Source organism: Hypanus sabinus, chromosome 3, assembly GCF_030144855.1.
Source record: "Hypanus sabinus isolate sHypSab1 chromosome 3, sHypSab1.hap1, whole genome shotgun sequence".
Classification (NCBI taxonomy): Eukaryota; Metazoa; Chordata; class Chondrichthyes; order Myliobatiformes; family Dasyatidae; genus Hypanus; species Hypanus sabinus.
This window is the reverse complement of record NC_082708.1, coordinates 26,062,049-26,085,211: the sequence shown is the minus strand read 5'-3', so window position 1 is coordinate 26,085,211 and position 23,163 is coordinate 26,062,049. Positions and strand designations below refer to the sequence as shown.

The following is a 23,163-nucleotide window of genomic DNA, read 5'->3' as shown; positions in this document are numbered from 1 at the left end:
TGGCCACCACCATGATGCAGCTATACAAACCGGAACAGGAAAAGTGAGGTGACATAAATTAGTGACGTGCATTGTGATATTTGAAAAACCAACTAACTAGTTAACAGAAACATTTAGCTAAAAGATTATTTTCAATAAGTATAATTATTAATTACTACATTATTTTAGGTAACTAACCTTGTGTGCGCATATTAACTTCCTTTATGCACTGGTTGAAAAACATGTGCGCATGCATACGCACACAGCTCAGAGGAAACATAGCTGGTGTGGTCTTCTGTTCCTGTAGCCCATCCACTTCAAAGTTCAACATGTTGTGCATTCAGTGATGCTCTTTTGCACACCACTGTGGTAATGCATGGTTATTCAAATTACTGTCAGCTTAAACCAGTCTGGCCATTCTCCTCTGGCCTCTCTCATTAACAAAGCATTTTCACAAACAGAACTACCACTCCATGGATGTTTGTTTTTTCACACTATTCTCTGTAAACTCAAGGGACTATTGTGCATAAGAATCCCAGGAGATCAGCAGTTTCTGGGATACTCAAACCACCCCATCTGGCATCAACAATCCTTCCCCAGTCAAAGTTACTTGGATCCCATTTCTACACAAGCTCTTGACTCTGCCTGTATTCTTTTATACATTTGAGTTTCTGCCACATGATTGGCTGATTAGATATTTGTATTAATGAGCAGGTGTACCTAATAAAGTGCCCAATGCATGTGTCTCCATTTTGATTTGCTTCAGATTTGAATGATTCTTGTCAGTGTAATTTAATAGATAAGTGGATGATGACTGAGCAGGCAGAGCATTAACAAAACCCTTGTTGCCCCATGAGTGTAGTTTTAAAATAAGATGCTTTAAAGTTTTCTCTCAAAGAATGAATATATGTGGGAGTATGACAGCAGAACATCTGAAGATTTGTTTAATTCCACACTTCTACTAATGATAATAGCAAATTCCCTCCCCCTTATTAATGGTTGAAAATATTTACAGAACTGAATCTTGGAGAGCTGGGCAATTCACAGGGCATTTTTTTTCCCCATAGACAAGCTGTAGAATATCACTGTGATGAAGAGAGGATTTAGCTGTAGTCATATCATCAATCTACATGATTCTGAAGTTGATGACATGTTTTTGGCTGATTTCCCAAATTTTCCAGGATTGAATTAACATTGTATATCATAATTACATTTAGTGGCCACTTTATTAGGTATATCTGATCTGCTCGTTAATGCTAAAATCTAATCAGCCATTCATGTAGCAGCAACTAATGAATCATGCAGCCATGGTGAAGAGATTCTGTTGTTGTTCAGACCAAACAGCAGAATGGGGAATGTCAACAAATTAGAGAGAGTACAGAGGAGATTTACTAGAATGTTACCTGGGTTTCAGCACCTAAGTCACAGAAAAAGGTTGAATAAGTTAGGTCTTTACTCTTTGGAGCGTAGAAGGTTGAGGGGGGACTTGATAGAGGTATTTAAAATTATGAGGGAGATAGATAGAGTTGACGTGGATAGGCTTTTTCCATTGAGAGTAGGGGAGATTCAAATGAGGACATGAGTTGAGAGTTAAGGGGCAAAAGTTTAGGTAATATGAGGGGGAACTTCTTTACTCAGAGAGTGGTAGCTGTGTGGAATGAGCTTCCAGTAGAAGTGGTAGAGGCAGGTTCAATTTTGCAATTAAAAAAAAAATTGGATAGGTATATGGACAGGAAAGGAATGGAGGGTTATGGGCTGAGTGCAGGTAGGTGGGACTAGGTGAGAGTAAGCAGCACGGACTAGGAGGGCTGAGATGGCCTGTTTCCATGCTGTAATGGTTATATGGAGAAGAAGTGTAATCTAAGTGACTTTGATCGTGGAATGATCATTGGTGCCAGACTGGGTGGTTTGAGTATCTCAGAAACTGCTGATCTTCTGGGATTTTCAGGCACAAAAGTCTCTAGAATTTACTAAGAATTGTCTGTAAAACATCCAGCAGGCGGGAGTTCTGTTGAGGGGGAATGCCTTATTAATGAGAGAAATCAGAGGAGAAGGGCCAGACTGGTTCAAGTTGACAGGAAAGCTACAGTAATTCAAATAACCAAATGTAATAACAGTGGGGGTACAGAAAAGCACCTCTGAATGCACAGCATGTTGAACTTTGAAGTGGATGGGCATACACTTGGAGGCCATTTTATTAGGTAAAGGAGATGCCTAATAAAGAGGCCAGAGTCTATTTCCTCCTTGTTTTAAAAAGAAAATAGCCAATTGCTAAATGCAACTGCAAGGAAGCAATTTGATATTATATTTGTGAGACAGCGTTCTTTCTTTCCGTTCACTTTCTGTATTTAATGAGAGTAGGGCTAAGAGGTTAGATGGCAGAATGCCAAAAGCAGCGGTGCTTTACAGTTGCCTGAGTGCTTAATATAATTAACGGGGTTTTAGATTGGGAATAACTGTGAAATTTACAGCACCCACTGACATTGACGGGATCAGGCTGCAGCTTGCACAGTTAAATGCAGAAGTCTTGGCATTGCTGTCCAAATATTGCTGAATATTCCCAGAATGTTCTATTTGTAGGTTATGGTTTTTGGATTAGACTGTGCCTCTCCATTAGGATTCAACAACTAGGTTATTATTTTGGTGCTTTCCCTGTTCATACTCTCAAGTCACCATATACCCTAGAGTTTACTGTCCTGGATCCCAAACCTTACTCCTGCTTGATAAATACCCACATCCCCTCAGTCCACCGGCAGACTGGATTAGAACTGGACTCCTACCAAGACCCCACAATGGATCCCTGTCACCACAGTGGGCACTTGAGGTTGCTTCATTGCTGTGAGTGTTAAAATCCATTTGTTAGGTTGAAGCATGTAACCCCTGATACTAAAACCAATAAAGATCGGTGCGAGGCTGAAGTGCACTTGTCCTGCTGAGTAGAATTTAAGCAACAAAATAAGAATATCCTTGAATGTGAAGAGGATGTGACAAATTCCTTTCTCAGGACATCTTATTCAAATTCAGCCTGATGCTGCTTTTCTATTCAATGCCACTCTGATTGAGGTACTAAGTGGTTTTTGTAATCTTTTCCATTTGCACTCCCACAGTACATTTTCAACAGTAAAATACAGGAGCCAAACATCTGCTCCCTTGGCTTCTTGACTGTCTTCCTGCAACTTTGAGCAATCTTCAGGGTAGTTATGTTTGTAATTTGATATTGTCAATGAGCTTTAATAACTCTCCTGTGTAAAATTAATATAAAACAATATAAAAGCTGTCATAGCAACAACCCTGTGAGAATATCTCCAGCTATAACCCATTAAATCCATACACACCTCAATTTCTTGTACTCCATGAAACTTAATTCTCTTTAGCAAACAGTCATGATGATGTGATAAAAATAATGAAAGACTAATGGAGCTACTATATCCTCCACACTGGAGAGCAAAGTGGAAAATGTTTTACAACAAAACTCTGAAACTTAATTCTCTTTAATAACTAGGGCTTTAAACTTTGCCAAGTCTCATGTAATACCTTATCTAACCTTGCGAAAATTCAGTACCATATTGATACTATACATTCGGATTAAGTTAGTGGCATCCTTCACAAATTGCTTTCGGCTATCCTGAATTAGCCAGTGTCTTAGTTAAGTACTTAATAAGTATAATTTTCTCGTTTATTTGCTTTTCATGTGTGGCAGTTTGGCTAGTTTCTAATTGCAGTGCGAAGTTGTTCCGTCAGTTGACAGTGAAAAATGGAAAATAGATTTGCTGAACGTGTTGAATGTTCAAGGACTCTGCCTGTTCTCTGTTCATTCACCAATATAGTTCAATCAGCGAGCATTGGTTTTCTAAGCCCCAAGGTCCTTGGTTCCATTGTGACATGGATGCTTTTTATGTATGGTTTGCTTGTTCCTTCTCTGACCAGCAATGCTCTGATCTCTCCCCCCTCCCCCACCCTAATTTAAAAGATATGGTGGTTGATTAATTAGCTGTTTAAAATTGCCACTTTGTGTAGATAAATGACAGGAGAATCAAAGGGAAAAAGATCTGATGGGATAACTTTACAAAGAGTTATCATGGAGTTCATGGGCTGAATGTACTCCTGTTTTATGAGTAGGAAAGAATGGTGGTAGTGGGATCAGAAGTCAGAAGGACTCTGAGGTCATGAATCTGATGCTCTTGCTGTGAATAATTTCTGAAATAGTTAAATATTTTCAATAATAGCATTCTTGCATTTATGTATTTGTTGTCCCCTGTTTAGTTCCTAACATTGCCAATTGCGGGAATTTCATGTGGACATAATGGCAATGAGCAGTTCAACTACTGAAAAGTTCCCTCGTCTGAGATGAACTCTTGACCTCATAACTTACCTCATGATGGTGTTTCACTTTATTGTTAGCCTGCACTGCACTTTCTCTGTAACTGTAGCTCTTTATTCTGTATTCTCTCCTTCTCTCATCTTGTTCTACTTCAGTGCACTCTTGTGATGAATTGATCTGTAGAAACAGTCTGCCAGATGAGCTTTTCACTATATCTCAGTACGTCAGCCAACGCTAAATCAATTGGCCATTTGAGCAACATGTATTTTGGCCTTTTATGTAAAGCTTTAAAAACTTTGCTGTTGTGATACTGTCAAAGGCGCCATTTAGTTTTAGGCATATTAAGCTATGAACATTGTGCACAACCTACTGTATGTCAATAATTATAGATTGTCTATAATTATAGATTGTCAATAATTGCAGTTGTTAATATTTTATTATTTGTCGCTCCAGGTAAAATGTTTCAGGCTCCTGATTTGAACCTTATTGTGGAGTTCATACTGATGTTCCACAAGGAAAAACCCATCGACTGGCTTTTAGACCACATCTTGTGGGTGAAGGTCTGCAATCCTGAAAGAGATGCAGTAAGTGTGCAGCTTGATTTTACAAAAAGTTCTGTTTTGCTGTTTGGGAATCTCTTCATTATATATTGTTAAGCAGCAAAATCTCTGCAGTGGACTGGAACTACAGAAACACAAGAGATTCTGCAGATGCTGGAAATGCAGAGCAACACACACAAAATGCTGGGGGAACTCAGCAGGTCTGGGAGCATCTGTGGAGGGAAATAAACAGTTGATGTTTTGGGCAGAGACCTTTCATCAGGTCCATATCGTACCCTGATGAAGGGTCTTGGCCCAAACCATCGACTATTTATTTTCCTCCATGGATGCTGCTTGACCTGATGAGTTCCTCCAGCATTTTGTGGAAGTACAGAATGACTTAAATTGTTATTAATGAATTAACTTGAATAACGCAATAATATAACTTTGATTTGGAACGTAATTAACAGCTTTGATCAGAACGGAGACTAATGAACTTTAACCCAGGCACCACCAGACACACACAACAGCAGCTCTATAAAAAACCTAGTTATATCAGACTTCGAGTATTGTGTTCAGTTCAGATCTCATCATTATAGGAAAGAAATAGAAGCTTTAGAGAGGGTGAAGAGGAGATTTACCATGATGCTGCTTGGATTACAGAGTGTGAGGATACGTTGAGTGAGCAAGGACTTTTTTCTTTGAGGTAAAGGAGGTTGAGAGGTGACTTGATAGTGGTGTACAAGATAATGAGAGGTATAGATTGAGTGGATAACAAACACAAAGTGTACTGCAGATGCTGTGGTCAAATTGAGATGTACGAAAAAGCTGGATGAACTCAGCAGGTCGGGCAACATCCGCTGAAAGAAGCAGTCAACGTTTCGGGTCGAGACCCTTCATCAGGACTAAAGAAGGAGGGGGCAGGGGCCCTATAAAGAAGGTGGGGGGAGGGTGGAAAACCAATCAGAGGAAAGATCAAGGGGTGGGGGAGGGGATAGGCAGGAGAGGTGAAGAAGGAATCTAAGGGGAAAGCACTATGGGTATTAGAAGAAGGCAGAGTCATGAGAGGTGACAGGCAGCTAGAAGAGGAGACAGAGTGAAGGTGGGATGGGGGAAGGGAGAGGGAGGGAATTACTGGAAGTTGGAGAATTTGGTGTTCATACCAAGGGGCTGGAGACTACCTAGACGGTATATGAGATGTTGTTCCTCCAACCAAAGTTTGGCCTCATCATGGCAGTAGAGGAGACCATGTATGGACGTATTTGAATGGGAATGTGAAGAAGAGTTGAAGTGAGTGGCAACTGGGAGATCCTGTCTGTTGTGGCGGACAGAGCATAGGTGCTCGACGAAGCGGTCCCCCAATCTGCGTCAGGTCTCACCGATGTAGAGGAGGCTGCGCCAGGAGTACCAGATGCAATAGATGACCCCAACAGACTCACAAATGAAGTGTTGCCTCACCTGGAAGGACTGTTTGGGGCCCTGAATGGTGGTAAGAGATGAGGTGTAGGGACAGGTGTAACACTTACACTTGCAGGGGTAAGTGCCAGGTGGGAGCTCTGTGGAGAGGGGCGTGTAGACCAGGCAGTCGTGGAGGGAACAATCCCTGTGAAAAGCAGAGAGGGGTAGAGAGGGAAAGATGTCCTTAGTGGTGGGGTCCTGTTGATGGTGGTGGAAGTTGTGGAGGATATTATGCTGGATCAGGAGGCTGGTGGGGTGGTAGGTGAGGACAAGGGGAAAACAGTCCCTGTTGTGGTGACGGGAGGTTGGGGTAAGGACTGAAGTGCAGGAAATGGAGGAGATGCAGGTAAGGGCATCATTGATGACGGCAGAAGGGAAACCACGATTCTTAAAGTAAGAGGACATTTTGGATGTCCTGGAATGGAAAGCCTCATCCTGGGAGCAGATGTGGCGGAAACGGAGGAATTGGGAAAAGGGAATAGAATTTTTGCATTTGGCGGGGTGGGAAGAGGTATAATCAAGGTAGTTATGGGAGTCAGTGGGTTTATAGAAGATGTCAGTGGACAGTCTGTCTCCAGAGATGGAGACTGAGAGATCGAGAAAGGGGAGGGAAATGTCCAAGATGGACCAAGTGAATTTGAGGGTTGGGTGAAACTTAGAGGCAAAGTCAATGAAATTGACGAGCTCAGCATGGGTGCAGGAAGCAGCACCAATGTAGTCGTCAATATTTCGAAGGAAAAGTTGGGGAGCAGTACCAGTATAGATTTGGAGCATAGACTGTTTCACATAACCCACAAAGAGTCAGGCCCATGCAAGTGCCTGTAGCTACACCCTTGGTCTGGAGAAAGTGGGATTGAGTGGATGACTGGAGATTTTTTCCCCAGGGCAGAACTAGCTAATCTGAGGGGTATAATTTCAAAGTCATTGCAGAAAAATACAGGGGCAATGTCAGAAGTAAGATCTTTACACAGAGAGTGGTGGGCGGATGGATCCTGGGCGAATGGTAGTGGTAGAGGCAGATACATGAGGGACATTTAGGAAACTTCTGGATAGGCATATGGAAGATTTTTTTTTAAATGGAGGGTTATGTACGTGAAAAGGGTTACATTGATCTGAGAATAGGTTAAAAGGTTGGCACAACACCGTGGGCTAAAGGGCCTGTACTGTGATGTAATCTTCTATGTTTTAACCCGAGTTCATTTTTGTTTAATTTTTGCAGTTTATTTGATAGCAAGTCAGAGTCAGAAAATGATATTTTCCTCCTGCAGTGGGCATTTAAAAGAAAACCTGATATTACATCTGACAAACACGAGGAAATCTGCAGATGCTGGAAATTCAAACAACACACACAAAATGCTGGTGGAACACAGCAGGCCAGGCAGCATCTATAAGGAGAAGCAATGTCAACGTTTCGGGCCGAGACCCTTCGTCAAGACCTGATGAAGGGTCTCGGCTCGAAACATCGACAGTGCTTCTCCTTATAGATGTTGCCTGGCCTGCTGCGTTCCACCAGCATTTTGTGTGTGTTGATTACATCTGACACTTTAGTGTCATCTGTCAATCAATGGGAGCCCAAAGCACTGGTCCGCGTGATTGAGGGGGGCCAAATGCTGCTTAATAATAACAGAGTAAATTCCCTTGTTGCTTTTCACTGACCTGGGTGTACTAAAAGCAAGGTTGTAAACTAGGATTGGGAAGTAAATCTCCACATTTTCCCATTTAAATGGCCTTCTCTTTCCCCTGGATCCCGATCTCTTTCAGGCAGCTAAGAACATGGTCACTGGTAGCGAGGCAAAAATATTAGGGATGCAAACCAGGCCAGAACTGAAGTACAATATTGTAGCTGGATTGTAGGGCTGAATGGGATTACTGAGTAGACCAGAACTGAAGTACAGCATTGTAACTGGTTGGTGCCTGAGGCAAGATACGGGCTGGTTCCAATCACTGCTCTGCAAGGTTTACTCGTCTCCACGCTGAACTTCAACTTGTTACTCCGCAAGGTAAACTCATTTCAATAGATAATAGTTGCAGGTAGGCCCTTCGGCCCTTTGAGCCAGCACCACTATTCACTGTGATCATGGCTGATCATCCACAATCAGTACCCCATTCCTGCCCTCTCCCCATATCCCTTGACTCCGCTATCTTTAAGAGCTCTATCTAACTCTTTCTTGAAAGCATCCAGTGAATTGGCCTCCACTGCCTTCTGAGGCAGAGCATTCCATAGATCCACAACTCTGGGTGAAAAAGTTTTTCCTCAACTCTGATCTAAATGGCCCACCGCTAATCTTAAACTGTGGCCTCTGGTTCTGGACTCCCCCAACATTGGGAACATGCTTCCTGCCTCCAGCGTGTCCAATCCCTTAATAATCTTATATGTTTCAATCAGATCCCCTCTCATCCTTCTAAATTCCAGTGTATACAAGCCCAGTCGCTTCAATCTTTCAACATATGACAGTCCTGCTATCCCGGGAATTAACCTCGTGAACCTACGCTGCACTCCCTCAATAGCAAGAATGTTTTTCTTGCTATTAATTTGGAGACCAAAACTGAACACAATACTCCAGGTGTGGTCTCACCAGGGCCCTGTACAACTGCAGAAGGACCTCTTTGCTCCTCTACTCAACTCCCTTTGTTATGAAGGCCAACATGCCATTAGCTTTCTTCACTGCCTGCTGTACCTGCATGCTTGCTTTCATTGACTGATGAACAAGGACACCTAGATCTCGTTGTACTTCCGCTTTTCCTAACTTGACACCATTCAGATCGTAATCTACCTTCCTGCACTGCACTGCACTGAACTGTAGCTGTGGCCTGCAACTATCACAGTATGAACTCACTTTTGTGCACTTTATTTTTGAATACTATTTGCTTGCTTTTATTGTTTGCACATTTTTCCCCCTTTTTTTCTCTCTGCACTTTGGTTGTTTGGTCTTCTTTTGTTTTTATGGGTTTTGTTCGGTTTCTTTGTTTTGTAGCTGCCTGTAAGAAGGAGAATCTGAAGGTTGAATGAAGTATACATCTTTGATAATAAATGTACTTTGACCTTGACCTGGGTTGTAGGGCAGAAAAGTGTTACTGAGGTAGGGAGGGGATGAGACCATGAATGAATTGGATAAAAGGTTGAAGCTTTTCAGAGCTTATGTAGAACTAGCTCGCAGATGAGTATGAATGAACTGGCAGAGTCTGAGTATGAGTTAAGGTTCCCTATGATGTGGCTTTTATCACTGTGGGGCACATTTATTTATGTCTCTACTGCATTGAACTAAGCTCCCTCAGGAAGTCAAACTTGTGTTCAAAGCTGTGTAAGATGTCATTGAGCAGGACACAGTGACAACTAGTGTGGCTTCTGCATCACCACTCTCAGTGATGCTGGTTCAATTCTGACCTCGGTTGTTATCTGTGTGGAGATTATGCATTCCCACTGATATCATATAGGTTTCCTCGGGGTGCTCTGGTTTCTTCCAGATGTGTGGGTTGGTAGATTAATTGACCACTATAAATTCCCCCTGCTGTAGTTAAGTGGTTGAATCTGGAGGAAGCTGATGGGGAGAATACAGTGGTATTGGGCTGGCCGATGGTGTAGTGGCATCAGCACTGGACTTCAAGGCGGATGGTCCTAAGTTTGAATCTGGCCAGATCCTAACCTGGATGGCAGCAGTATCTGTGCAGAAGAAATCTACTTCCGTATCTTGCCATGAAAACTCTGTGGACAATTACACTACTCGTGAGTCGACAATGACTCGACGGCACTCAGCCACAACAACAGTGGAGATTTGTGCTTCATGGTTAGCATGAACTCATTGGATTGAAGATCCTGTATCTATGGAGTATAATTTTGACTTTAAAACCCCTCTGTACAGTCCAGTATTGCCCCCAGTGAAATATAAATGCAGAGCAGTCTAAGATCATGGTATCCGGACATTGATTATTCTAATTAAAAGGAATTTGCAGGAAGGTAATTTTTAAACTCCAGTCTGCAGCCTTCTCACCTGAAGGTAGTTAATGGTGGTCATGAGGAAGTACTATATTCACACTATGAATGCTCGAAGCAATTATCAACTTGAAAACATGCACTGCCAGGCTCTAGGACACTTTCTCCCATTGTTACAAGACTCTTGTATGTTAATGATGAACTTTTGATCTCTGCATACCTCATCATGACCCTTGCACCTCATCTGTCAACTTAAACTGCACTTTCTCTGTAACTGTAACACTATATTCAATAACATTCAATTGTGGAATAGGCTTGATGGGCCAAATGGCCTAACTCTGCCTCCTATATCTTGTGGTCATCACCTTATCAATACCTTCGGGAAAAGTAGTAGAAAGTAGTTCTGGAAAGTGCAGTGTATCCACCAGGTTTACTTTACCTACAGCACATATTACTTCAAAGTATTCCAATAAACTGGTCAAAAATTTTTGAAGCTACACTGGCTTTGGCTGATTATTATTGTGACTTTGAATGAGCCACACAGAGACCAGGAATGTAGATGTAACTGGTCTTAATTCAGTAATACAAACAGATATCCAGATGGGATCTGTTGGGAGAATCTTGAGGAAGGATCCCTCCAAACTCAAAATGTTAAGGTTTTATATTCACTAAGCACAACGTTACAGCTGGTGATGAAATACATTTTCAATGGTTACAATTACTTCACTTCCACACTTGGGTTCTGTAGAATATTATACTTATAATGGGAGCACATCTAAAGCGACAAGAACATCTCTGAACATTCAAACACATTTGTTAGGAATCTATGCACTCAAAACAGCTGCCTACCACTGTATTGAGGGATTGCTGTATTTGCAGTGGTGTTCACTCATGCTACCATCCTTATCCAAGACCAAAGACTAGTTCCTATTTGTATTCATGGCTGCTATACCTTACACTTTATACTTTTTGACTCTGGCTGCTTCTCACTGGGAAATTTCAGGAAATTTCTACTGATGCATCATTTCACCAGCTTTGTTTGAGACTCAGGATGAAGTCTTATTAGCCCACAGTCCATGAAAATCACCTGCTGAGCTGCCCCATCTACACTTCAGTAGTTCAGATCACCAGGCTGTGCTCCTTCTCCCTGCAGACAAACTGAAGCTGAAATGGGAGGATCCAGTGCAGAAAGCCATAGCCATACTTTATTAGGAGTTTGAAGAGATTTGGCATGTCAACAAATACACTCAAAAACTTCTATAGTTGTACCATGGAGAGCATTCTGTCAGGCTGCATCACTGTCTGGTACGGAGGGGCTACTTCACAGGACCGAAAGAAGCTGCAGAAAGTTGTAAATCTAGTCAGCTCCATCTTGGGCACTAGCCTACAAAATACCCAGGACACCTTTAGGGAGCAGTGTCTCAGAAAGGCAGCGTCCATTATTAAAGACCTCCAGCACCCAGAGCATGCCCTTTTCTCACTGTTACCACCAGATAGGAGGTACAGAAGCCTGAAGGCACACACTCAGCGATTCAGGAACAGCTTCTTCCCCTCTGCCATCCAATTCCTGAATGGACTTAAAAGCTTTGGACACTACCTCACTTTTGATATGCAGTATTTCTATTTCTGCACATTTTTAACAATCTATTCAATATACATAATTGATTTACTTGTTTATTTATTATGTTTTTTTTCTCTCTCTCTCTGTAATTATGTATTGCATTGAACTGCTACTGCTAAGTTAACAAATTTCACGTCACATGCTGGTCATAATAAACCCAATTCTGATTCTGATTCAGTAATAGTCTGAGGAAGCAGATGAGCTTCTACATGACTGCTTTGAGTCAGTAGACTGACCCATGTTCAAAGACTTGGCACCCGCCTAGATGAGTATGTCACCACCCTCATGGATTTTATCAGCAAGTGTGTTGAGGACTGTGTACAAAAGAGGACAGGCCAGGTGTTCCCAAACCAGAAACCATGGATCAACTGGGAGGTCCATGCCCTACTGAAGTCTAGGACTGTTGTATTCAAATCAAGTGACACTGACCTTCACAAGCAATCAAGATACATCCTCTGTGTAGCATCTGGGGATGCCAAGAGATTATTCCTGTCCAAACTAGAGTCCCAGACTAGCCATCAGTTGTGGCAGGATATACAAGCTATAACAGGCTATAAACAGAAGTCAGACAGCATTGCCAACAACAGTGCATGCCTTCTTGATAAGCTTAATGTTTTCTATGAACGTTTTGAAAAGAAGGGGAATGGAATATTACCAGCCTGCCCATTAGAAGCCAATGCAGTTGAACCCGTATTCACTATTGCAGAAGCAAGATCTGTCTTCTTGAGAGTGATCCTACGGAAATCATTTGGCCCAGATGGTGCCCGTGCCTGTGTCCTTAGATCCTGTGTGTACCACCTTCAGTCTGAGGTTCCCACCTGTTTTAAGAAGAACATTATCATCCCAGTGATGATGCTGGTGGCTGGTTCTTCGCTTGCGAAGATCAGGAGGAGGAAAAGAATCTCAGTCACCATAGGGACTTCTCTTCCCACTTGTGATAGTGAGGATCAGCGCACATGAACCGATTCCACTCTTTAGGCAGGAGGACATTCCACAATGGCAGAGTGAGCTGCGGCAATCACAAGGCAGTAGGTTGAGTATCGGAGTTTTCCTTCTCCTGGCAAGGCTAACGAGTCCCATCTGCCTGGGTTTGGAATCAGAGTTGTCCTTCTCCTAGGCTGGCCGCGAACCAAAGCTGATGAACCCAGCCTGCCCGCCTGCCCATTTATGCCACTAGGCGCTTTGTTGCGCCGTGACATAGAACACTTAGTAAGAGCAGGGACTCCACATGAAGGCATTGCTATGAGAACAGCAGTGTAGAAGAGGGTATATGCAAGTGATCTCCTGAATTGCAAGCCGAACAGTGTCCTGTGGTGATCACTGCACCGAGAAAGGAGAGGCTATGGGAGATGTTTCACCTTCCATAAGTGAGCAGGATGTCCAGCCGAGAACTCACCCATCCCCAGTATCTAATAAATATAAACAAGGTGCTGCGCCTTAATGACTACTATTCAGTGGCTCTGACATCCATCATCACGAGCAAGAGAAAATCTGCAGATGCTGGAAATCCAAGCAACATACACACAATTCTGGAGGAACTCAGCAGATCAGGCAGCAGCTATGGAAAAAAGTACTGCCGACGTTTTCTGCTAAGACCATTCATCAGTACTGGGTCTCAACCCAAAACATTGACTGTGCTCTTTTCCATAGATGCTGCCTGACCTGCTGAGTTCCGCCAACATTTTGTGTGTGGTGGATTCCTCCAGCATCCACCATCATGAAGTGCTTTAAGAGGCTGTTCAGGGCACATATTAACTCCAGCATTCCAGGTACCCTCGGCCCACTGCAATTCACCTACAGAAACAGGACCACGTCAGATGCCATGACCTTGGCCTACACTCATATCTGGAGTAACCGAACAGTAAAGACATCTATATTAGATGCTAATTAAACACTATATTAGACTAGTGTTTGTTGACTGTAGCTCCACCTTCAATGCTATAATTCCAAGCAAACCCATCTCTAAACTCCTGAATTTGGGACTCAATACCTGTCTTTGCAAATGGATACTTAACTTCCTGACCAACAGACTGGAATCAGTAAGGATGGGCAACAGCACTTCCACCACAATTATCCTCAACACTTGTGCCCTTCAAGGCTGCATCCTGGACTTCCTACTCTATTCCATGTACAGACATGGCTGCACGGGCTAATTCTGCTCTAACCTCACCCTTCAGTTTCTGATGACAGCACTACAGTGGGCTGAATCTCAAATAACAGTGAGTTGGAGTGCAGTAGGGAGGTGGACAGCCTAGTGACATGGTGTCATGACAACAGTCTTTCTCTTGATGTCAGCAAAGCAAAAGAGCTGGTCACTGACTTCAAAAAGCGGAGCAGTGCCCATGCTTCCGTTTACATCAATAGTGCCGAGGTTGAGAGCATCAAGTTCCATGTGAACCTATCCTAGTCCAACCAGACTGATACCACGACCAGCTGCCACTCACCAGCACTTCTACAACTTCAGGTCGCTGAAGAAGTGTAGCATGCCCCTTGGACTCTGACCAATTTTTCCCTAATCAGATCCCTGGTGTGGCAACTGACCATAAGAAACTGCAGAGAGTTGTGGACACAGCTCAGAACGTTACAGGAACCGACCTCCCCCCACCCCATGGACTGTGTACCACTTATTACTGCCTTGGTAAAGCAGCCGGCATAATCAAAGACCCCACACATCCCGTATGTTCCCTCCTCTTCCTCTACCCATTGGGGGAGAAGGTATAAAACCCTGAAATCACAAACCACCAGCCTCAGGGACAGCTTCTATTCCACTGTTAAGCGACTGTTGAACTGTCTCCTTGTATGACAAGATGGACTCTAGACGTCAGTCTACCTGGTGGCTTTGCCTTTTACTGTCTCCCTGCACTGTACGTCGTCTATACTGTACCACCTCATTTTGCACTGTTCTTGTTTTACCTCAGCATAATGGATTGATCCGTATGGATGGTAATCAAGGCAAGTTTTTCGATGTACCTCGGTAATAAAAAATGAAAAACAAAGACCAGCTCCAGCCATTTGCTGAGAGCAGCTGCTCTGGTTATTTGTAATTCTCCTGAATTCCTCTCTCCCTTCCAATTCAACTTTTACAGCAACTCTGGCCCATTTCTTGTATTCTCTAGAGATAAGACTAATGCAAAGTACTCACCTGCTGTATCTTAGTTTTCCATTAGTAATTCCCCTGGCTCTCTTTTGAACCAATACAATCTGTGCTAATTGGGGTGTTTTTTGCATATCTATAGAAACTTACTACTATTTTATATTTCCAGCTTATTTTCTCTTTCCTTATTAATCCAAATTGTCCTTTGCAGGCATTCATATGCAAGTTGGTGGTTTAAAAACTGGGCATTCGTTATAAACCGATGCCTTCCTGTGATTGCTTCTTCAGATCTGTGAGTTGTAGAGCTGGTGAGTGGAACTGAGTACAGTGTAGCACAGGAACAGGCCCTTCAGCCCACGATGGTCTGCTGAACGAATTAAATTAATAATCAAATGGATACCTAAACTAATCTCTTCTGCCCTCACAATGTCCATATTCTTCAATTTTCCTGACATTCACGTACCTATCGCAATGTCACTCAAAAGTCCCGAAGGTATCTGTCTCTGTGAAGTAAATTCCATGCACCCACCACTCTTTTAAAAAGAAGAGCAAACTTGACCCTCTCGTCTCCTTTGATATTACCCCCTCTCACCTTAAATGCATGCCCTCTGGTATTAGATATTTCAACCCTGGGGGAGAAAAGGTACTGGCTGTCTGCTTTGTCTATGCTCTTGTAATTTTATAAACCTCTATCAGACCTCCCCTCAGCCTCTGCCACTCCAGAGAAAACAACCCAAGTTTGTCTAATCTCTCATCACAGCACATGCCCTCTAATCCAGGCAACATCCTGGAAAACTTTACCAACCCATTCCTGGTGAAGGGTCTCGGCCCGAAACGTTGGCTACTCTTTTCTCACGGATGCTGCCTGACCTGCAGAGTTCTTCCAGCGTCGTGTACATATCCTGGAAAACTTTTTTGCACCCTCTCCAAAGCCTCAGCATTCTTCCTGTATCGGGGAAACCAGAACTCTGTGCAATGTTCTAGATGCAGCCTAACTAGAGTTTTACAAAGCTGCAATATAACTTCCTGCCTTTTGATCTCCATGCCTCGATTAACAAAGGCAAGCATGTTAACCTCCCCAACCTCCTCTGAAATCTGGTGGTTTGCCCTTGAGAGTGGAGAACAACATGGCAGCATTTACTCTCAGAGATTAATATAAGACCCATTTAAAATAGCACGAAGGGTCATTAGAGTTGATTATACATGTATGGGTTTTGTTATTTAATGCTGCATTAAAATTTATGATGTGGAACCAGTTTCAGACTTTTTGACTGCACAATAGAATTGATGTAAGTTTTATTTATTGCACCGGCTGCCCAGCTGTATACGTATGCAGGAATGATGGCAACTTTTAATACCAGTGCCATAAAATTATTTTATTGGCATGTGAGAGTACCCAGTGCTTCTTGCAAAAGTGTGTGTATTTCTTTCTTTGTGTCACTGTATCCAAAATAATCAAATCCATCACCAGTAGCAGGACTCTGACAGGTACCTAATTTATGCCACCTTTTAAAATTATTTTGTTCACAGGAAGTGGATGTTAGTGCTCGTGGCAGTATGTTTTGCCAAACCTGAAGTGAAGTGCTTCAGGCTCATCTCCTTGAGTGAGGAATCACCTGGAGACCAGAGTGAATAAGGAAGGCATATTTCCTCATCTGGTGGACATTAGTGTACACGTAATTAACAAAATATTCTTTCTACAGGTCCTCCCCGGTTTATGACCACCTGGCTCAGGTACAGCTCATACATAGCAGCAAGTGTTTGGGATGGACTTGTTGGTTGCTGTGAAGATGGAGGCACCTTCTAGCATGTGGGAACTCAGTCCACAGCTCCATTTCCAACTTGCAAACTGCTCCAGTTACAGGAGCGGAACCCTGCTTTAACCTGGGGGAGGAACTGTCCTTTGATTATGCTGTAGGTTGCTCAAGGTCTTTGTGGAAGATATATTTACTGCAAACTTGCAGTATTCACAGCACTGGAAAGGAGTGTTGTCTTCATGTGTAAATCAAGCCTCTAAATGATGTTTGCTCAGTTAATGTATTGGTGGTTGATCAGTAACCATTTAGTTATGAAGTTTACCATTGCATATTTGTATATTTTGCTAGCTTACATTCTCAGGTTAAGGTAAAATTGGTTTCTTAAAAATATAGTCTGCAGGTATTGGGATATGGAAAATTGGAGGTTTGCAAGTTCTAACCTTACAGTATAAGATTTGCTAATGTGACATGTTTCACCTGAGGAAAAGTCCACATTTCACTTTTATGTTACATTTCTTTATTTGGTTATTAGAATAAATTCTTCCTTGGCTTGTGTTTCTTTTTTGTATTCCCAGGGGTATTTTGTATTCTCTTTTCTCCCATTCCCCCTTCCCATATCACTTCTCCCGTGTCCTTTCTCTCTCACAAAATACTGAGATCACTACTGTCTTTGGATTCCATTCTACTAATTGTTCTTTTTTTAAATCATTCTGATGGTAGCTGTGTCCAGATTCTGGAATTCCCTCCCTGTATCTTTCCATCCCTTTTTCTCACCTCTCTGAAGATCTCAGTAACATTGATCTTTGACTAAGTTTTTGGGCAAAAGTTCCAACAAATCCAATAACCCATGCCCTCCTCTTACTACTGCCATCAGGCAGGAGGTGCAGAAGCCTAGAATCCCAAGCCACCAGGATCAGGAGCAGTTATAACCCTACAATCATCAGGCTCCTGAACCAGCATGGAGAATCAGAATCAGGTTTATTATCACCGGTATGTGACGTGAAATTGGTTAACTTAGCAGCAGCGGTTCAATGCAATACATAATCTAGCAGAGAGAGAGAAAAAAATTAATAATATTTTTTTCTATTCTATGTTCTATGTTTAAATAAAATAAATCATAATAAATAAGCAAGTAAATCAATTACCTATATTGAATAGATAATTTAAAAAATATGCAAAAAAAATACTGTGTATTAAAAAATGTGAAGTGGTGTCCAAAGCTTCAAAGTCCATTCAGGAATCAGATGGCAGAAGGGAAGAAGCTGTTCCTGAATCGCTAAGGAACTTCACTCACCTCAAATCTGAACTGATTCCACAACCTGTAGATTCGTTTTCAAGGACTCTACAATTCACATTCTCGGGATTATTTATTTATTTCGTATTTTGCACAGTTTGTCGTCTTTTGCATTTTGGTGGTTTGTCAGTCTTTATTTCTGTGTAGTTTCTGATTGATTCTGTTGTATTTCTTTGTTCTGTGAATGCCTACAAGAAAATGAATCTCAGGGTAGTACATGCTGGCGTATACGTATTTCGATAATAAATTTGCCTTGAACTTTTTGAACTTTGATAACTGGCCTGCTGAGCTCTATGTTTGAAAGGTACTCTGAACTAATTCTATGACCTATAGACTCACTGTCAAGAATTCTCTACAAATCATTTTCTCAGTACTATTTTTATTTGCAGCTTGCCTTCTTTTACACATTGGTTGTCAGTGTTTGTTTATGTTTAAATTTTCATAAATTATATTTCTTTTGTCCCTGCAAACAAATAAATCTTAAAGCATACAATATGTACTTAGATAATAAATTTTCTTTGAACTTTGTACTTGTTCTCACTGTTTCTCATACTCCTCACTTTCCAGCATAGTATTCCAGAACCTTCCCTGTTCGCTTTGCTCACAGCCCTTGCAAAGACATTGAATTCCATTTCTTCCCTATGTTTGCCTATTTCACCCTTGTCAAAATTACTTTGCCTTTGCATCTACGATATTACCAGTACACTCAATTTTAGAGTGTAACAGGGTTAACCCAGCTCTGTAAGGTGTCTCTCTTAATCCTTGCTACCGATAGCAAGTCTAGACTATTTCAGAAAGTTCAAAGTTCAAAACACACAAAATGCTGGTGGAACTCAGCAAGTCAAGTGCACCATCTGTGGAGGTAAATGAACAGTTGATGCTTTGGGCCAAGACCCATCATCAGGACTCGCAATGAAACTCTGACTGTTTATTCCCCTGCATAGATGCTGCCTGACCTGCTGAGTTCTTCCAGCATTTTGTGTGTATTTTGCTTTGGAGTTCCAACATCTGAAAAATCTTTTATATTTCTGTACTTCCAGTCCACTGCAGACATTTTACTGTTTAATAAAATATAATGAAGAGAAGAATGGGTTTGAGAGTGATAATAAATCAGCCATGAGCAAATTGTAGAGTAGACTTTATAGGCTGAACGGTGTAATTCTGCTCCCAATGTCTTATAGTAATATGGCTATCTGAGGAGCAGTCCAGGACTCCAAACTCCAAATAACTTATCTACTCAACTGCCTTTACATTTAGTCAAGAACAAAATGCCAGCTCTCTGAAACAATTCTTGCAGGTTCATTTATTAAGAACAATTTAAGTATTACAGGCCAGGCAGCCTCTATGGAGGGGAATAAACAGTTGACTATTTGGGCTGTGACCTTCCTGAGTCCCTCCATAATTTTGGAGCATGTTGCTTATGATTTCCAGAATCTCTTGTGTCTCATTTCAATATTCAAGTCCTCATCAGAATCAGGTTCAATATCACTGGCATATGTCATGAAATTTGTTATTTTGGGGCAGCAGTACAATGCAATATATAGTTATAAAATATAAATTACAATAAATATTAATTAAGAATTAAATAAGTTGTGCTAAAAGAGACGAGAAAAAAATAATGAGATAGTGTTCATGGATTTACTGTCCATTCAGAAATCCGGTGGTAGAGGTGAAGAAACTATTCCTGAGACCTTGATTGTGTGTCTTCAAGCTCCTGTACCTTCTCCTTGATAGTAGCAATGATCCCTATCCTGGGTCATAGAGGTCCTTAATAATGGACTTAGCCTTTTTTACTCATGAGGTGTAAACATATATATCCAAGCTGGCAGTCCAGGATAATGCCCTAGTAGTGTTGTGCTGTCCGTAATTCCCGAAAAAGAAGCTAAACCCTGTTCTGGGTGAATGATGAAAGATATCTTGGCACATTTTTTGTTTGAAAATCAGGGAAGTGTTCCCAGATGCTTGGCCTGTACTTCTCACTTGATCAGTATTTTGTTTAAATAACCGGAATATGTGATCATTATCATGTTGCTGTTGATAAAACATTACTGAGTGCAAATTAAATGTCATTTTTTCCTACATTATAGCAGTAGAAACACTTTAGAAAGTACATTAAAGTGCCTTTGGACATTTTGAAAGGTGCTATATAAAGGCAAGTTTATATGCGTAAGGCATCTCTGATCTCAGAACTGATCCCAATGAGATGATGTTGTTTACTTGCAATCAATGAGAAGTACAACTCTTAATTCAGGCCTTGTTTTGTTTCTTCCAACCAAATTTAATCCATATTTTCTCTGCCCACTAATTACATATCTTTCTTCTCTAATAAATTCCCTTGTGGTACTAATGCCTTTTACTGCAGGCGATGACGTTAAGTCATTCTTTATTCATTTTTATGCATGAGTTTCAAATGAAATGGTCAAATCATTTTAGCCAAATACAATTAAAAATTGAAACTGTGTAATAGGAAAGGGAGCAATACAGTTCTCCAGTGATATTTATATTTGCCTGTTTTTAATCTCAACTGCTTAACACTGCTTGGAGCATTAGTTCAGATTCTAATAACCATTTATTTTGTGTTTTTAGAAACACTGTGAACGGCAGAAGTCTAACATCAGGATTCGATTCAGACCATCTCTTTTCCAGCACGTTGGATTGCATTCGTCACTGGCGGGCAAGATTCAGAAGTTGACTGTGAGTACCATTTTTAACTGCTTTTCACCTCTTAGAGACTAGTAAATAGAGAATGTGATAGGTGTTAATTGTGTATTTTAATCAAGATTATCCTTAGCAGTTCAAATGTAATATCCTCCTGCAGTTTATATGCTAGTACCAGTATGAAGAAAAAAGCAGAGTACTTAATTGCCTTAGTCTTGATCCACTCAAACAGTGTTGTGTCTATAGAGGCTTCCTCACTGTGTTCAAAATCCTGGATCAATTCTAATGCATTAAGAAACTTCAGAGATGAAAGCAAACCGCAGCTACTGTGAGCCCTGCAAGCAAGATACTTCCACCTTTTCATACAGCATACAAGGAGGTTGTTTTTGGCCAATGTAGTGTTTGCCTGCTCATCTTACTCTTGCTTCCCGTTATGCCACTGGCATTTTAGGCAGCCATGCAGTTCCTCCATCTCTGTCCTTGACCAACAAAGCCAATTTTGGTTTTGGTCTTGGCAGTGTTCAGGGCTTCCTTCATCATGCAAGTAGCTTCCCCTTAGTTTTCACTACAGTCAGTCATGAAAATCCCGGGTGGAGACTCAGGAATACTGGCGCACTCAGATGTAGGATTCTTCATTGTTGTTTCCGTAACAAATTTGTTTTACCACTCAGGGTTGTTAGCCCTGAGCTGAACCCCTGAACCTGGAGGATGTGTGGGTCAGTCTTCATCTGGCCTCTACCCTTTGACCTGTTTGACATGAGTGGCCCTATCAAGCGTCAAAGCAAAAGGCCCTGACTCCACCCAACATAGCTCTCCAGATCATTGAGGCACACAAGCCTCCAAACCCAACGACGTGGTTGTGGTCCTCTTGGAGGATGCCTGTTCATGCCTACTCCCCACTGAGTTTCCTTTGAACCAATTCGCTCCACGTTCCCATCACCTCCTCCCAGCACACGGGCATCAATTTATAACGGCCAATGAACCTGTCTGCTCGGAGCCCCAAGGGGTTGCAGCTGCTGGAAACCCGGAACAGCACACGAGAGTGCTGGAGGAATTGAGCAGGTCGGGCAACATCTATGGAGGGAAATGAACAGTTGACAATTGGGCTCAAGACCTTTCATCATCTCGCGTCCTTGGAGCGAGGGAGGAGAGAATGTGGGGGAAGTCCAGTGTGGTCATGAGGAACACATGCCCTCTCTGTGGAGGGTACCAGAGGATGGGATTGAAATGGGTTTCTGAAGCTGTGCCAGCTGCCTACCTGTGTACTCTTTTGTTTCACTGTGGCTATAAATAAAGCTAAGCTATATTGTCCTGTGAAACATAGCAGCAAAAGAGATAAAAATGAAAAAGGAATATAATGAATCTCTCTCTCTCTCTCTTTCTCTCTCTCTCTCTCTCTCTCTCTCTCTCACTCTTCCCCTCACTCTCTCTCCCCCTTGCTCTCCCCTCTCCAGCCCCCCCTCCACCCCCCGCTCTCCACCCCCCATCCCTCCCCCCCGCTCTCCCAGCCCCCGTTCATCCTGTAGAGTAAATTTCAAAACATTAATCATGGCACAGGGGAATGGGTCCAATCGAAATGTGCTGATCAGTCAAAAAAAAATTTCCAAATTGTTTTGAACAGTGAGTTATTTGAAAGTACAGCAGGTGTCGGATATAATATGTACTGGATTGTACCAAGCAGTCAATGAAAGTGGGGCCCGTGCGCTTAATGTAGTCTGTCCAGTGCAATTTAAGCAGTGTTGTTTGTTATACTTGATATGTACTGCCAGATTAGTATAAAGTACACATGACATTTAGTCTGACCTTAAATAGGATCCATTTTTAAATAAACTGTAAATTCTGGTATGCAAATTTAGTTTAAATCCAACTAAATCATGAACAGAAGTTATTGAAAAGGAAGAAAATATTTGTAACTTTGCCATACAGATTTCACATCTATTCCTCTTTGCTCAAAATATTTTGACAATTTCATTTTTACCGCTGGTTTTTATTCAGTAATGAAGTGAAGTTCCCAGGTTGGATTCTTGTGGAACCCACCCGCCCCACCCCCTCAAAAAAAATTCTGAAAAGCCACCTTTGTAGTTGTCACTTTTCGCACAGTTGATGGCTGCTCATGTTAATGTCCCTCTGGAATCTGAAACCGTGGGTGGCACAGTGGCAGAGCAGTTAGTGCGATCGCTCTACAGCGCCAACAATCACCAATCGGCATTTGATTTCCGTTGCTGCCCATAAGGAGTTTGTATATCCTTCACATGGCCATGTGCATTTCCTTTGGGTGCTCCAGTTTCCTCCCACCTCCCAAAGAAGTGCAGTTAGTAACTTGAGGGCATGCTAAGTTGGCACAAGACCTTGGCAACACTTGTAAGCTGCCCGCCCACAGCGCAGTATTCACCGATTTGATTGGATGCAAACAACGCATTTCACTGTATCTTTCTATAAGACTGTAAGACATAGGAGCAGAATTAGGCCATCTGGCTCATCGAGACAGCTCTGCCATTCAATCATGGCAGA

The 23,163-nt window shown here is 42.0% G+C and overlaps 1 protein-coding gene across 2 annotated transcripts in view; it reads left to right on the top strand.

Annotated features, from left to right (window-relative positions):
• Positions 1-23,163, top strand: part of mgat4a (alpha-1,3-mannosyl-glycoprotein 4-beta-N-acetylglucosaminyltransferase A) — a 293,401-nt gene that overhangs the window by 225,058 nt on the left and 45,180 nt on the right. For both annotated transcript variants that reach the window (XM_059963900.1, XM_059963901.1), the window contains exons 9-10: positions 4,754-4,884; positions 20,581-20,688. In XM_059963900.1, the coding sequence (XP_059819883.1) occupies positions 4,754-4,884; positions 20,581-20,688 (239 nt within the window). The remainder of the gene's footprint in view (positions 1-4,753; positions 4,885-20,580; positions 20,689-23,163) is intronic.